At 46.9% G+C, this 16,558-nt stretch overlaps 1 protein-coding gene across 1 annotated transcript in view; it reads left to right on the top strand.

Annotated features, from left to right (window-relative positions):
- Positions 1-15,647, top strand: part of FAM50A (family with sequence similarity 50 member A) — a 52,266-nt gene extending 36,619 nt beyond the window's left edge. The window contains exons 7-13 of the mRNA XM_029610308.1: positions 121-182; positions 292-368; positions 661-715; positions 836-884; positions 14,523-14,593; positions 14,963-15,073; positions 15,337-15,647. Of these exons, the coding sequence (XP_029466168.1) occupies positions 121-182; positions 292-368; positions 661-715; positions 836-884; positions 14,523-14,593; positions 14,963-15,073; positions 15,337-15,345 (434 nt within the window). The 3' untranslated portion in view covers positions 15,346-15,647. The remainder of the gene's footprint in view (positions 1-120; positions 183-291; positions 369-660; positions 716-835; positions 885-14,522; positions 14,594-14,962; positions 15,074-15,336) is intronic.
- Positions 15,648-16,558: the final 911 nt, after the last annotated feature.

A 16,558-nucleotide genomic window follows, 5' to 3' on the forward strand; every position in this document is an offset into this window, starting at 1 on the left:
GCTTTTGTGCTGCCCAGCGCCGTTTGCCTGGATGGCACCGAAGCAGTCATATTCCAGGCGTTCTGCTCATGGAGGTGGTACTTGCACTCTGGGCTGACTTTCTTCTCTTTCTTCCTGCAGGCGAAGAGATCGAGATCACGTTCAGTTACTGGGATGGCTCAGGGCATCGCCGGACTGTTAAGGTAAGGCCTTTTCCTGTTCCCAAGCATTAATGATCTCCCCCCCCCCCCACCCCACACCCGTCCTAGCTCTAAACCTAGACCGACCTGCACTCTGTGCACTTCCTTTCAGATGAAGAAAGGCAACACGATGCAGCAGTTCCTGCAGAAAGCCCTGGAAATCCTGCGCAAGGACTTCAGTGAACTCCGGTGAATCTAAAGCTGATTGGAGGGGATCCCCCCCCCGCCTCCTTTCAGGGAAAAGGAGCATGCGTCTATTACCCTGGTCCCCTTAGGCCCTGCCAGAGCTGGGGCCAAGAGCAAGCCTGGGCCAAGGAAAGATTTGGTCATGGCAGCCCCCAGCGGTATAGTCAGCGCTGCTGGTGGGGGTTTTTGTCCTGCCTGCATTTGGAGAAATCGGGGCTTCTTAGGCTGGGTTTAGATGAAGTGCTTCAGCTCTTGCAAACGTGGCTCTAAACGTCTTTGGTTTTTTCTTGTCTAGATCTGCTGGGGTGGAGCAGCTGATGTACATTAAGGAGGACCTGATAATCCCTCATGTGAGGATCCTTTCTATATCTGTTCCTCTCTTCTCCCCTGATTTTCACCGCTTTTATCTACGCGACTTGTCCTGCATGCCTGCAGATTGTTACTAATCTCCGTTTGCTTCTGTCTTACAGCATCACAGCTTTTATGATTTCATCGTGACCAAAGCCAGAGGCAAAAGCGGTGAGTACCTAGTTCCTTCTGCTCTGCTGTATCTCCCAGCTCAGCCCCAGCTCCACACGACACATGACCAGGATTTGCAAGTAGCATGGCCTAGGTGGGTAGGGTGCACGATTCGACATCTTTTAGATAGCACCACTGCCCCACTTTTCCATTTTGTTCTCTGATCCTGCACTCTTGGTTATTCCATTGGGGAATTTGTTTATTAGTTCGCCTTTTAATCTGCTGGATTATTATTTAACACTCCTAGCAGCAAATTAAAAAAAAAAACAAAAAACAGACAGATAATGCATAATAAAATAACTTTCCTGGCGTGTAGCCAGATGGACTCAGAATCCCGTTTGTTCTGAGTCCATTTGTCTACACTAGGGAAAAGGAGATTATCAGGTAAGTAATCTCAACATTTCCTGGCGTGTAGCCAGATGGACTCAGAACAAACGGGATGCTGAGTCCATCTGTCTACACTAAGAAAAAGGAGATTATCAGGTAAGTAATCTCAACAATAGTATCCAATATCCAACGCATATATAAAAATATCATAATAACATGACCCTTCAGTCATAAGTAATAAATATGGGTAAGAGCGTAGGCACACTTTGGGAATTTATGCCGCAGTCCAGCAGGTAGTACAATAGCAGGAAACTCAATTCATATAAGTGAGGATGATGTGCCCGATGGTTAACCTCAAATAGATTCATCGGATTGATCTAGAGAATACAAGTAGATGTGCCACTGAGGCTTCAACCACACTTGAAAGACTCTATCTGGACATCTCCATAGACAGAATGGGAGCAATACCTTATTATCGGGCCGATACAGTAAAGCACCGCTGCAGTTGCCCGTTTTTTAACCCGCCTTGGACGCACGTTTTGAGTACGTAAGACGGACGCGCGATTCAGTATCGGCTTTTACGCGTCCTTAGTGCTTGCCAAAAAAGACGCGTATCCATTTCTGCCCGCCGCATGTATATGATATGTTAATGATCGGATTAGCTATTCCCCCCGATACAGTAACGCGCGCCCAAATTATCGTGTTTTTAACCAGCTTATTTACCGCGTCTTTAACCTCTATATTTACTGCCTACCCTGACCCTAGTGTTAGTGTGGTGTTCAGTCAGCTTCGGACCGGACAGCGTCATGGACAGCATGCATATATTGGCTCTGGCAATCTTTTTCATTCGGTTGAGAAGCAGAATGAGAAATGCTCGGCAAGGAGCACATGGAATACAAAGGGAAAACCAACCAAACAGAAGAGGAGCACATGGAATACAAACAGAAGAAGAGCACATGGAATACAAAGGGAAAACCAACCAGACAGACGAGGAGCACATGGAATACAAAGGGAAAATCTACCAGACAGACGAGGAGCACATGGAATACAAAGGGAAAATCTACCAGACAGACGAGGAGCACATGGAATACAAAGGGAAAATCAACCAAACAGAAGAGGAGCACATGGAATACAAAGGGAAAATCTACCAGACAGAAGCACATGCAGCGCTTACAGACGTCCGTACAGGCAGCGGGGCCTTTCAGTCATGGACGTCCGGAAAGAGGCAGGAACATCCAGGAACGGAAGCCGCGACCTTGGACGTCCAGCCAGGCGCTCAAGGCAGCAGCCATGGACGTTGGAAGGCAGCGGGGCCTCCAATCATGGACACCTGGATAGAGGCGGGAACGTCCATGAATGGAAGCCGCGACCTTGGACATCCGGCCGGGTGCCCGGACGTGGAAGGTTGGGGGTGGCCTCCGAACAAGAGGATGCCCAGATGCTCAGGGCAGCGGCCCCGGTGTCTATGTGGGGTCTGTAGAAAAGAATCATCCACTTACCTGGTGGAATGACATTTGAAATGACAGGTATGGCGCCAGCGCACCATGGATACTGTATAGGCGCTGTATACCGCTCTATACAGTAAAATGGATTGCGAACGCCTACCGCTTCATAGGTGCGCTTTGGACGCTCGTTTGCCGCCGCTTGGATTTGCGTCTAATTTGAATACTGAATCGAGCGGCTTGTGAACCAAAATGTGCGCGCGTCAAACGCGCGGGCGCCCGGCGCTGCCGCACTTTTTTTTTTTACGCGTCCATACTGTATCGGCCTGTATATCTGCTGTTGCACACACAAATGTTTAATGATATGAATACATACCACTACTGATATTTGATCTACATGATCACATTCGCATCCAATGAAAATAAGTTCTTCTATATTTATTTATTTATTTATTTATTTATTTATTTAAAAACTCTTCTATACCATCGTTAAGTTAATTCACCATCACAACGGTTTACAGAAAGGCATAATAAGGAAAAACTATAATTGGTATAGATTACAAATTATACATGTACCAACATAAAACGGTAACATATTTTAATAAGAGAAACTATGTGTTTAATTAAGGCTTATATGCCGGTTGAGAAACTGTCAAGCGGTTCAAATCTAGCATTAATATGCAATTGGAGATATTAAAGAAAAAAAAAACTGATTACTTGGTGCGTCCTTATCTTTCAACTGTTTTCCTCCTTCTCTTTGTCTTTATAAAAAGCTTGTTTAAAAAGCCAGGTTTTCAGACTAGTTTTAAATAGTTTCAAATTTCTCTGCAGCCTTATTTCGAGTGGCATAGTGTTCCATAGAACAGGTCCAGCCAGCAACAGTGCTCTCTCCCTTACCTGAGTGAGACGTGCTGATTTAACAGAAGGAATAGTTAGTAGAGCTTTATTAGCAGATCTCAGGTTTCTGTGTGGAACATGTACGCGCAGTGCTGTGTTAAGCCAGTCGGCCTTTTCATCATGGATTAGTTTATGAATTATACACAATGCTTTGTATTGTATTCTTTGTTCAATTGGAAGCCAGTGTAGCTCAGCAAGTGTACCTGTGATGTGGTCTTTTTTCTTTTCGCCTGTCAAAATTCTAGCAGCGGAATTTTGCAATATTTGGAGTAGTCTAATGGTAGCTTGAGGTAGCCCTAATAGCAGAGAGTTACAGTAGTCTGTGCTCGTGAATATCATTGCCTGTAAGACTGTGCAAAAATTATTCAGCGTTAGCAGGGGTTTCAGTCTTCTAAGGATCATTAGTCTGGCGTAACCTTCTTTTAATTTCTGTGAAATGTGTTGTTTCATGTTAAGCTCAGGGTCAATTATTACCCCTAGATTCCATAATTTTATTGCTAACTCTACAGTTTGATTATTTTTGATAGTGATTGTAGTTTGTGTAGGGTGTATATTTTTTCATTCTAGGTGTAAGAATTCTGTTTTATCAATGTTTATTACCAGTTCCATTTGATTTAGGAGTTTTTTGATTATTTCAAGATATATATTGGCCAGTTTCATTGTTTCTTCAATTGTGTTTACGATGGGTAACAGTAGTTGTATGTCATCTGCGTATATATAGTGTATTATTCCAAGTCCTGCGAGTAGGTGACATACTGGGAGGAGGTAAATGTTCAAGAGTGTTGCGGACAGGGCTGATCCCTGTGGGACTCCTGTTTGTAGTTTAACTTTGATAGTGTGTTTTTGATTTGTACTTGGAAAAATCTATTGTTTAAGTATGACTCAAACCAGTTTATTGTTTTGTTATTGATATAGTAGCCCCTGAGGCAACTCTTCATATAGAACAAAACTCGGCCAAAGTTGGGCTTGAATACTGTCAGAATAAAGGTCTTTTATATACCGATCTTGTTCTTTTTGGTTGCCACATAAGTTGTAAACCTACATAACAGAGAAAAAATAACATTGTGCATTTAATATAAACATTCTACAGTTAAAAGCAATACATTTAAACCCCCAATGATACAATCATAGCAATAAATACAAAAGCAACCCAGTATCTAGGCCATGATAAAAGATATCATAGAAATCAGTGCAGCTTAATCAACATAGGAAAAGCATGACAACCTACTATAGCTAAATTATCCAAATATATGCCACAATCAGCCCCTACCTTAAAATTACATGATTAAAGAACTTTCTCCTGTTCACTAAAACTCTGCCCTGTTTTACAAGTTTACAGAAGGCTAGATAATTTTTGCAATCCCTGGGCCAGTGCAGCTGAAAATACTTTCACAAGATCTAGTAAGGTGAGCTTCTAGTAAGGATGACTAAGGGAGACCTGTAAGGCCGGCCCTGCCAACTCAGTACGCACACAGGTAACTGAGTATTTATTTATCATTTTTTGATTTACAATAATTTATATTTTGCCTATTGCTAGGACCTGTTGGAGCCGGATTCAAATACAATAAAGTATGTAAAATGCAACAAAATAAGTGTATAAACCATGGGTCATAAAATAAATCAAGGAGTCATCATTTAACATTTTCTTGAAACTATGTGAAAAACAAAGAATCACTTACTCGTGGTAATCTCATTCACATCGCGCAAAAGCCCCCTGACATAAATGGGTTTTTAAGAGCTTCCAAAAAGTCTTATAATCCTCTACCTTGTGGATGGATAAAGGGAGGCTGTTGCAGAGGCTAAGGCAAATGAGAAAGCCCATCTGCACGTCTCCTTTAGTCGTACAGACTTTATGCTGGGTTCAGCAGTAAGCAAGAATTCTCCGACTGCAGTGCTCTGGGTGGAGAATACCATTTCACTGGCTCTGGTAAGTATGTTGGGCGTTAAGAGAAGGATCTTCAACTTTTTCCTGTGCTCTATGGGGAGCCAGTGTAGGGATTTCAAAATAGGCTTAATGGGATCCCATGTAGAGTAGCCAAAAACTAATCGTGCTGCAGCATACTGTAACAGTTGTAAAGCAGCCAAATGACACTTAGGGAGACCTAAGTAAAGAGCTTTGCAGTAGTCAAGTACTGATAAAACAAATGCTTAGACAATGGATGTAAAATCTTTACATTCCAGGATACATTTATTTATTTACATTTTTTTTAACCGCCTATATGAACAGGCATTCTAAGTAGTGCACGATAAACATGCACATAATATTAAAACACATTTTACAGTTTAAAAAAACCATACAACTTATTCAAAAGCATCATAAAATAAGCCTTCAGTTTTATACGAAATTGCTTATAATTCGTGACAGAACGATGGTTGAGAGGTAAATTGATCCATACTGTTCACTTGGCGACTATAAAGACAGTGAACAGGTAGACTGCAATCAAACGTTTTTATGGGAAGGGACTTTCGACAAAGATTGAGACATGGAATCCAGAACTCTGGATGGTCTATATTTGATAAGACTCTTAGATAAATAAGAGGGGCCTTCTTCTTGTAATGCCTTATAAATTAAAACAGCTGCTTTAAAGTGAATTCACTGGGACATATAGGGACTGTAGTTTCCTTAGCTTAAAAAAATAACCTCTTGACTACTACCTGCAATTGGGATTGAAATTTCAAGGAAATATCAAATAAAAACCCCAGGTTATGTGCCGTAGCCAGAAGTGGTATTGAAATCCCATCCATTGTTAATTGAAGGTCCAGAGCATCGGTTCTTGCTGGAGAGGTCGATACAGCTTCTGTTAGCCTATGTTTAACAAAAACAATTATTCCTCATCCATAGTTTAATACTTTCCAAAGATCAATATATCAGCTAATAAGTGTCTGATATGCATTCTGAAACTGGAAATAATAGCCATATATCGGCGTACATTTTGAAGGAAACCCCTCATCTCTTGTAACATTATACATAGAGGACACATGTAGATATTAAATAATGCTGCAGAGACAGGACCCTTGAGGAACCCCGGAGGAAATAGGTTCCCTGTACGTACTCGGATCAGTCCAGACTCCTGGGTTTATTCATCCGTGCCAGCAGGTGGAGACAGAGAAAGTAAAACTGACACTGCTTTATATACACTGATGCCAACTGCAGTTCCTCAGTATTTCTGTGTCTCCCGCAGTTGGTGACTGATGCATAAACCTGCAGTTTGTTCCAGTATTTTTCTTTTTGATTTTGCTGTGAGCCTTCCTCCCAGGGGTCGGGGTTTCTCGTGAGGGACCCCTACCCTGTTTGGTTGAGGCGGACGGGCTAGGGGTCGGTGACCCTTTTGTATGCCCGCTCCTCAGGTAACCGTGAGGTGCACATCTGGTGGTCCAGGTCCCTCCCTTTCCCGTGTTGGCTCCTTATTTTGTTTCCTCGCTTTCCTCTCTAATTTTAATTCACTGCTTGAATTGAGCTGGACAGCTCTTTTCAGTGCTAGGAGTAGGAATTTGCAGTGAGGCTGCTTTTAGAGCAGTAAAGTTAAAAAAAAACAAACAAAAAAAAAAAACCCGGCAGGAGCAGGTAGGAACGACAACCTAGGTCGGCACCCCCCACCCCCGTGCACGGTTTCAGAGGTCTTTTCGTCATTTTTTTTTTAAGTTTCTATTTTTTGCTTTCCCTGCTTGATCGGGCCATCGCCGACAAGATGGTGAGGGGGGTGGCTTGCCGTGCGTGTGGAGCGACTCCCGCACAGCTGAATCGTCGCAGTCTGTGTTCAGCCTTCGTTTCGGGAGGGGGGGGAGAGGGAGGGTCCCTCGGAGCTCCCTATGCCTGCCAAACTGAGGAAAGTTGTTTTCTCTCCTCCTGCAGCTTTGAGCGGTTCAGTCCGCGTGCAACTGCCCGGCATGGGAACCGCGGGAACGGCGGACATTTTGGATCCCCCGGTGGTTGGGCTCACATTTTTGGGGTCTGAGGGGGATTTCCTCCGGTTCTTTCCCCTGTTCATCCAGGTCTGATTGGGGGACAGGGGGACTCAGCAGGCTCCCGGAGGGCCCCTTTTCAGCGAATGCGACAGTGTGCAGGCCCCGGCTCCATTCTCACCAGAATTTGTGCTTCTTATGCACAAGGCTTTTTTGGCACAGCATGAGGGTGTTGTACCCCGGGGGGGGGGGGGGGGGGCAGCACTCCCCTTCTTTGCTCCCGGAGGCTGGTGTATCTCCGGGCAGGTCGCTGCCTGACTCTGGCTCAGGTCAGGGCAGGCAGGGGGCCTCGCAAGTAGCTACTGCGACCGCTAGAGTACTGCGCTTGCATACTGCGGTGCCACAGGAAAATGCTTCCAGCCTAGGGGCATCGCTTTCCGGTAATCGGACGGCAGATCCGGATGCGGCGGCCACCAGACAAAGTGATGATCTCGATCCTGGGCCTGCGGTGGAGGGGGATGACCCCAAAATCCTACGGTTGTTCCGCAGGGAGGAATTGGCGCCTCTCATTCCCCAAGTTCTGGAGGAGCTGGGTCTCCAGCCTCCACCTGATGACCTTTGCAAGGACGGTGCGGATCCAGTTTTGGAGGGCACGCGGTGCCCCCCTTCCGGGTTCCCATATCATGAGTCCATTAAAAGTTTGGTGGATAAGAAGGGGCATAATCAGGACGTGGGCTTGAAAGTCGGTAGGGCCGTGGCCAAGCTTTATACCTTGCCGGAGCAGGCCCTGGAATTATTTGCATTCCCTAAGGTGGACGCCACAGTATCTGCCGTCACAAAGAAGACTATCATTCCGGTTGTGGGGGCGACAGCTCTGAAGGATGTTCAGGATCGCAAGCTGGAGATTCATCTCAAAAGGATTTTTGAGGTCTCGGCTTTGAGTCTCCGTGCGGCTATTTGTTCTAGCCTCATGCAGCGGGCATGCTTACGCTGGGTACAGCGTTCCCAGGAGGGTTCGATGCTTGGGGGTTCGCAAGGGGCTCAGGCAGACCGGTTGGAAGCAGCCATTGCGTTTGTGGCAGATGCATTGTATGATGTGGTGCGGACATCTTCCCGCATTAGGGGGGCTGCGGTTTCCACAAGGCGTCTCTTCTTTCTTCGTAACTGGTCCGCAGACGTTTCATCTAAGGCCCAGCTGGCGTCTTTACCGTTCAAGGGTTGGCTCTTATTTGGCAAGGAGTTGGATAAGTTCGTGAAGCAATTAGGAGACACTAAGGTGCTTCGCTTACTGGAGGACAAGCCTCGGGGCCAACGGAGTTTTCCCCCACGGCTGTGTTTTCGGGACACTCGGAGGTTCGGCAACTGCACAGCGCGTCGGCGACACAGTCCTTTTCGTCTCGAGGTCAGTCCTAGGGGCAGTCCTTTTGAGGAGGACGTCGGCCCTTCAGAGTCCCCAGCAATACCGGCTCCTCCAGTCCAAAATCGGCACAATGAAGGGAGGCCAGCCCACTCCACCATTCCTTTTATAGGAGGTCGGCTGGCGTGGTTTTACGAGGAATAGACCAAAATCACCCAGGATCAGTGGGTACTCAGTGTGATAAGGGATGGTTACACTTTAGAATTTGCTTGGCCCATCTGCAACCTGTTCCTAATCTCCCCCTGCGGCTTGCTACAGAAATGCAGGGCGGTGCGGGAGACTTTGCACAGGTTGCAGCACTTGGGGGCCGTGGTTCTGGTGCCTCCGGACGAACTTTAAACAGGTCGGTATTCGATTTACTTTGTGGTTCCGAAGAAGGGAGGAGCCTTTCGCCCCATTCTCGATTTGAAGTGAGGTTTATGGTCTTGGGGCAGCATTTCCAGTTTCAAGTGCTCCCGTTCGGATTGGCGACGGAGCCTCGTACCTTTACTAAGGCTATGGTGGTTGTTGCAGCGGCGTTATGGCAGCAGGGTGTCCTCGTCCATCCTTATCTAGACGATTGGCTCATTCGGGCGAAGTCTGAGACCAGTTGTTGTACAGCAGTGCAAGCGGTACTTCGGACTTTGTGGTCATTAGGCTGGGTGGTGAATTTGGCCAAGAGCCACCTAGTTCCGTCCCAAACTCTGGAGTATCTGGGAGTGTTTTTCGACATAAGCCAAGGCAGAGTCTTTCTAACGGACGAGAGAGTGCGTAAGCTACAATCTCAGATTCAGCGCTTGGTGCAGTTGCGAGTCCCCAGAGCTTGGGATGTGTTGCAGGTCCTTAGTTCCATGACTTCCACATTGGATCTGGTGCCGTGGGCCTTTGCTCATATGCGTCCCCTTCAGAGGGCTCTTCTGGCCCAGTGGAGTCCATTGTCTGAGAAGTATCACCAGCCTATTCCTCTCCCCCTTCGACCAGGAACAGTTTGTCTTGGTGGCTGCACACACCCAACCTCATGTGGGGGGTAGCCATGGAGGTTCCGGATTGGGTGATTCTGACTACGGATGCAAGTCTCTGGCTGGAGGGCAGTTTGTCAGAGTCAAGCGACTCAGGGCACCTAGTCAACCGTAGAGGCATCTTGGTCTATCAATCGCTTGGAAGCCAAGGAAGTGCGTTTGGCTTTGCTTGCCTTTCAGCCTTTAGTTCAGGGGCGTTCGGTGCGAGTTCTCTCAGACAATGCGACGGCGGTAGCTTACATCAACAGACAAGGAGGCACCAAGAGCCGTGTGGTGTCTCTGGAAGTTCAGGAGTTGATCCTTTGGGCAGAACAGCACTTAGTCCAAATATCAGCATCTCATATTGCCGGAGTCTAGAATGTACAAGCAGATTATCTCAGTCCATGCTACTCAATCCAGGAGAATGGGAGTTGTCGGACGGGGCGATGCAACTCATTTGCGTGAAATGGGGCTGCCCTCAAGTTGATCTGATGGCGACGCACAATGCGAAGGCTCCTCGGTTTTTCAGCAGACGCAGGAAATACGGTGCGGAGGGCGTAAATTCTCTGGTCCTTCCCTGGCCGCGGGGAGTTCTTCCATATGTTTTCCCTCCTTGGCCACTAGTGGGAAAGATTTTGCGCCAGAAAGAGAGGCATCCAGGGGAGGTGGTGCTAGTGGCCCCGGAGTGGCCGCGCCATCCATGGTTCGCCGATCTGATAAACCTTGCGGTCGAGGGCCTGTTGCAACTCAGTCATCTCCCTTGCCTCCTGCAACAGGGCCCTGTATTTTCCGACCAGGCAGATCGCTTTTGTCTAGCGGCTTGGCTTTTGAGAGGAGGCATTTAAGGTCGAGAGAATACCTGGAACCAGTGGTTACTACCCTCCTCCAATCTAGATGGAAGTCCACCTCGTTGTCTTACGTCCGAGTCTGGAAAGTATTTGAGTCCTGGTGTGTGGCTAAGGGGGTTCAGACTTTGCGAGTTTCAGTGTCACGCGTTTTATTTTTCCTGCACGACGGTCTGGTCAAGGGCCTTGCTTTCAACTCTCTTAGAGTTCACGTACCAACTTTGGCTTGTTTGAGGGGAAAGCTGGATGGTTACCGCTTGTCCTCTCATCCTGATGTGATCCATTTTATTCGAGGAATCAAGAACTTACGTCCACCGGTGAGGAGAGTTTGTCCTCCTTGGAACCTCAATCTGGTACTTTGGGGATTGTGTGAGGCTCTGTTTGCACCTGTCCGCAGGGCTACTCTTAAAGATTTAACTTTAAAGGTTGTTTTCTTGGTAGTCATTTGCTCTGCGAGGAGAATTTCGGAGTTACAAGCTTTGTCATGTCGAGATCCTTTTCTTAAAATATCGGATGGGGGTTTATCTTTACGGACGGTACTATCTTTTCTCCCGAAAGTGGTGTCCTCCTTCCACGTTAATCAGTCTGTTGAGCTGCCGGCTTTTCCGGATTTAGCAGTTTCTGAGTCTAATGCTCGTGAGCTATTGGACGTTCGTAGAGCTTTACTTTGCTGTCTTACAGTCACAAATGGTTTTAGATGGTCTGATCATCTTTTTGTTTTGTGGAGCGGTCCGAAGAAGGGGTCTCAAGCTTCCAAAACTACCATTCAGGGTGGGACCTGGAGAGTCCCGCTCGTAACACACTTTCGCCAAAAGACTGAGACTCCCGATCCGCCACATCCAGCCGATAATGCCTTGCAAAAGTATGCAGAGACTTCCAAGTTGCGGTTCTACAAATCTCTTGTGGCAATACCAAGTCAGCCTCTGCCCAAGAGGTTGCCTGAGATTGGGTAGCATGAGCCCTCAAGCCTTCCGGCACTGGCTTACCCTTGAGAATGTAAGAGGAGCCAATAGCTTCCTTAAGCCATCTGGCAATGGTAGTTTTGGAAGCTTGAGACCCCTTCTTCGGATGGCTTAAGGAAGCTATTGGCTCCTCTTACATTTTTCTTAGTTTCCTTTCTGCCTTTTCATTCCTTTTTTCTTTTAAAGCTTAGTTTTTGCTCTTCCTTTCATTTCTTTATCATATTATTTTTCCTTCATGTGTATTTCTCTTTCTATCCACTAGGGGGCTGATATTTAAAAGCTATTTAGACAGATAACTGACAATGTATCCATCTAAATGGCTTAGCCGCTATTTTAGATGATTTATCTGGCTAAATTCAAACCAAATAACTATCTGGCTAGAATTTAGAGGGACAGGTCGGAGCATATTTGGGGTGGGGGGTAAAAGTATTTTGGGGAAGAGCAGAGTTAGCCAGTTAGGTAAACTCTGGCTTGGCTGTAGGATAGGTCTAAAGTTAGCCGGATATACCTATCCAGCTAACTTAAGATAGCCGGATATATTCAGTGGCTGAATATCAGCCCCCAGTTGTTTCTCCACAGCTCATTATCTTCTCCCATCTCCCCCTAGTCTCCCCTCTCCTGCCATTTCCATCTCTCTCCTCACCTCTTCCCTCAACCATGATCCCCTCTCTTCTTACAACCTCTCTCTTGATTTACCTCCACTATCAGCCCCCTCCTCTCTATCCACACAGCTCCTTTTCCAGTCACCTTCTCCAGTCTCTCTTCTTCTTAAGGTCCCTTCACCCAACCACTCATCCCTGCTCCTCTTCTCATCACAGCCCATGTCCTCTCTTCCAGCTTGTATCCTCTTTTTCCCTTCTCTCAGCTACTATCCCCTTCTCGCAGATAAATGTTCTCCTTCTCTCAGGCCTCTCAGCACTCTCTGGCCTCACAGCCTGTGTCTACTGCTCCCCCAGACCCTCTTCCCCTCACAGTTCCTTACCTCCTCTTCTCCCAGCCAGAATTCCTTCTTTCAGTTCCTCTCCCAGATCCTCACAGCAGTATTCTCTCTCCCAGCCAGTACCCACTTTGAAACCATCTTCTGATTGTTACAGCACCTAACCGAAATTGGAATAGGAGGGGTGATCCTAGATTGGTTTTGCTCAGAGGATAGATTTAAACTACATCCACAAAGGTTGGGAAATAGTTTATTCACAGCTTGGTGATTTCTGCGCTAGCTGGGCAGGGACAAGGGAGGGGGGCAGGTAATATCTGCCCTTTTCTTCCAGCCCTGTAAATCACCAAGGTAAATAAGGTATTTTACTGAAAGGATGGGGAAGGGAGGAGGAGGTTGTTCTAAGCTCAAAATCTCTCTCTTAAAAACTGGCAGCTCCAGTATTGTGAGAGACTGTGGTCAGGGCTTATAATGGAGGGGGGATTTAGGTGAACATTGTTCCCCTTGTTCACAAAAATAAATAAAACATTCCCTTGATAATTCCCAGCAGGCAGCAGTTTCCAAATTGAGGGCTGGAAGCACCACATGGAGCTGGGGAAACTAACAGCTGATCTGCCAGGGCTCAGGACATGCATGTGGTGCGTGCCTGCCATGGACTCTGACGGCATGGGCCTGGCTCTGGCCTGGAATCTGAGTGCCAGGGAAAGCGCTGCAGGAGCAGGGAACAGAGGAGGACAGGTCTGCGGGAAATGGGGAGCTGGAAGAGAGGTGTTAAACCCCTTCCCCCAAATATAAAATTCAAAGTAGGCCCATGCAGCAGGATGAGAATTATTAAGAGTGCAGATGGAAAAGATGGGGAGAGAAGGAAGAAGAGATGCGAATGAGAGAAAATGGGATTAGAAAAATGATGGTGACAGGTGAGGGTGGGGGAAGAGATGGTGGTTTGGATGGGCTGCTGGGAGGGGACTGGTGAGGATCAGCTGGAGAATGACTGGTGGGACTTTGAGCCTTCCCTAGTTTTGTCTTGGCCACATTGATCTTCCCCACATCCATATTACCTGCTCCTCTCTGGACGTCACACTCACAACCTACTATGTTCTGTTTTTCACTGGGGGAGCTGTAATCTGTGTTGAGTTCACCCCAATCCATTTTCAAAAGCTGGCTTCTATGGTGAGGGCCATCCTCACCCAACCGTAGGATTTCAGTATTATTCATGTTAATCCGTACGTATTCCTGTTCGGCCAGCTTTAGATTGCAGTTAAGCATTCTAATTCTTGTACTCAAATTCTCAGTCATGTCTCAGGGGAAGGTAAGTTGAAGGTCACCTGCATACAATAAATATTGAATATGGAATTCTCTGATTACCTGAGGTAACAGTAATAAATACAAATTGAGAAAGAATGGAAACGTAATTGAACTTTGAAGAGTACCAGAGACTTTGGGAAGAAATTGTGAACAGAAATGTTTCATCGTTAGAATGGTTCATGTCATTGCTATCCAACAGAATAGAGTTTCTAAGACTTTCTCTGCTTCATCTAATGGAATTAAATGGGCAAGCAGAACAGAGTGTTCGATTGTATCAAAGGCACATGTAAGATCCAGAAGGCTCAACATGCTGTCCTTACCTTTATACCTCTCCAGGCACAGGTCATCAGCCAGGGCCAAGAGAATAGTCGGAGATAGGGATCAAATCCTTAATTAAAAAAAAAAAAATCTAACAACTAAGTCACTACTACCTTTTCTGTTGTTTTTCCAAGGAATGGCAAGTTAGCCCCAGTTCTGTAATTGCAGTAATTTCCAATGTCCAGATTAGGTTTCTTAAGTAGAGGTCATGAAATGGCTGATTGCGATCGCCATGCCCACAGAGGACTGCTGTGTGAGTTTAACAGGTAGCACCCCAGCTTCTCATGCTTCCTCTCCCCGTTCCCTTTCAGGACCGCTTTTCAACTTTGATGTCCACGAAGATGTTCGGCTACTGAGTGATGCCACCGTGGAAAAGGATGAGGTGAGAGAAGCCGCAGTGCCGAACCACACCTCTTGGGTGGTGGGGCTTACACAGTGCTGGTTTGCAAGCCCTAGTGTCTTGGGGGAGGCCATAGGGAATCTGTCACCCAATATGCCTCTGGAGTTGTAGTAGTGATCTGCTTCTGCATGGTGGAAAGCGCATGGCTGCAGCATCTCTTCCCAAGAGAGATTATGGTTCCTGGCCAGACCCAAGCATGACTGAGTGACCTGCATGTCATCACATTTTATAAGCCTGGGGAAGCCTGTCACGGAGTGGTCAGCACTGCTTTCAGGACACGAGTGGCACCCCACCGGTACATACCAACGCTGAACTGGGTTTCCTGTCCCTCACCTTTTTCTCTTGTTTCAGTCACATGCTGGGAAAGTAGTCCTGCGTAGCTGGTATGAGAAAAACAAGCACATCTTCCCAGCCAGCCGTTGGGAGCCTTACGATCCAGAGAAGAAGTGGGACAAATACACGGTAAGGATGTGCATTGAATATTGGGGCTCTCTTTGATTTTACAGGGTGGTAACGTGTGCCAGTATGCTTCCATTTCTTTATCCCTGATAACTGTCGCAGATCGGCTCAAACTAGTAAGTGTCCCTCCGCATCTGCAAGGAAGGTGAGCTTTCAAAGGATGTCACCATTAACTCATGTCCCAGCGTTAGCAGTTCTCTGCTTCTTAGTTATTCCACTGTTAAGGCAGATTTCTAACTATTCCTTCCTACTTCTCTGTCTCACAGATCCGCTGAGGGAAGCTGGACCTCTGTCTGTAATTTCTGTCACCTTTACATGATTGATGCCACTTTGATCTTCAAATCAGGCTGGTTTTCCAGCTCCTGGCTTTTATTTGCCTTCTGTCCAGTGGAAACATTCTTGGCGATTCCACTTGCTGTGTCTTGCCCAAGTTATTGCCTCTTCCATGGAGCACTGAGTAACCATGATGGAAAAGAAGCTTGGATTGTGCTGGTGTGTTTGAAGTATTGGTCCAGAAAAATCCCCTTTCTCCACCCCTGATCTTCAAGACAAATAAACACCCTGTTTCCATCCCGTACTCAAACTGTTTATTTCAATCCCCATCCTAAAGGGGCGCTTCCAGCCATAGTTGCTGATCGTATCTTACCTGCTCAGGCACACTTGCCCTCCATTACCTGGCCAGGGCAACGCTTCTGTCCTTGAGAGCAGGAACATCAGGTGTGAGCAGAGGATGGTGTAGTTGAGCAAGGCACAGTGAGATTAGTCTAGAAAGGGACATTAACCTGGGAGCAGAGGCATCAGGTCTGAGAGGAGGACAGTGCAGGTGACGTAGGGACAGGGGTATCAGTCCATAGAGCGGCACTGATCTGGAACTCTGAGCGTAATTCGTCATAGTGTAGGTGCAGAATTAATGATAGCACTGTTAATCCCTGCTGTTATTTCAGGAGAGGAGGAGGCTAGAAATGAAATCTTAATCTGATGCAGATCTCTGGAAGTTGCATTTCTTGTCTGGTCAACATGCAAATGAGTGCTCCTAAACCCAAACCACAAGTCTAAACCATGGTAATGATGTGTCCAGGTGTCAGGACCGGCTTATGGGGTGTGCAGCCTGTGTGGCTGCACAGGGCAACATGCTCAGTGGGGGTGCTGCTGCCTCCTCTCTCCTGCACCCTTCCTTATCATCTCTGCAAGCAGGAGATTCAGACAGGAAGGAGGCTTCTATCTGTGCTGCTAAGTGAAGGATCAGCCTACAGGAAGGAGGAGGAGGGGAAGTGAGAAAAAGAGGAGGATGCGTCTAGGCAGGAAAGGAGGGAGAAAAGAATGCCAGGGGGTGAGAGTGGAATTCTGGACACTGGGCAGGGTTAGAGAGCAAGGCGGAGGAAACGCAGGTGCGGGACAGAGGGGGGGAGGGAGGGGAGAGATGGCTATATTGTGCTGAAGGAGGGAGTCTTGTACCAAAGCTGCCACCTGGGGTGGGGGGAAGGGGTG

This window comes from Rhinatrema bivittatum, chromosome 1, assembly GCF_901001135.1.
Source record: "Rhinatrema bivittatum chromosome 1, aRhiBiv1.1, whole genome shotgun sequence".
Lineage (NCBI taxonomy): Eukaryota > Metazoa > Chordata > Amphibia > Gymnophiona > Rhinatrematidae > Rhinatrema > Rhinatrema bivittatum.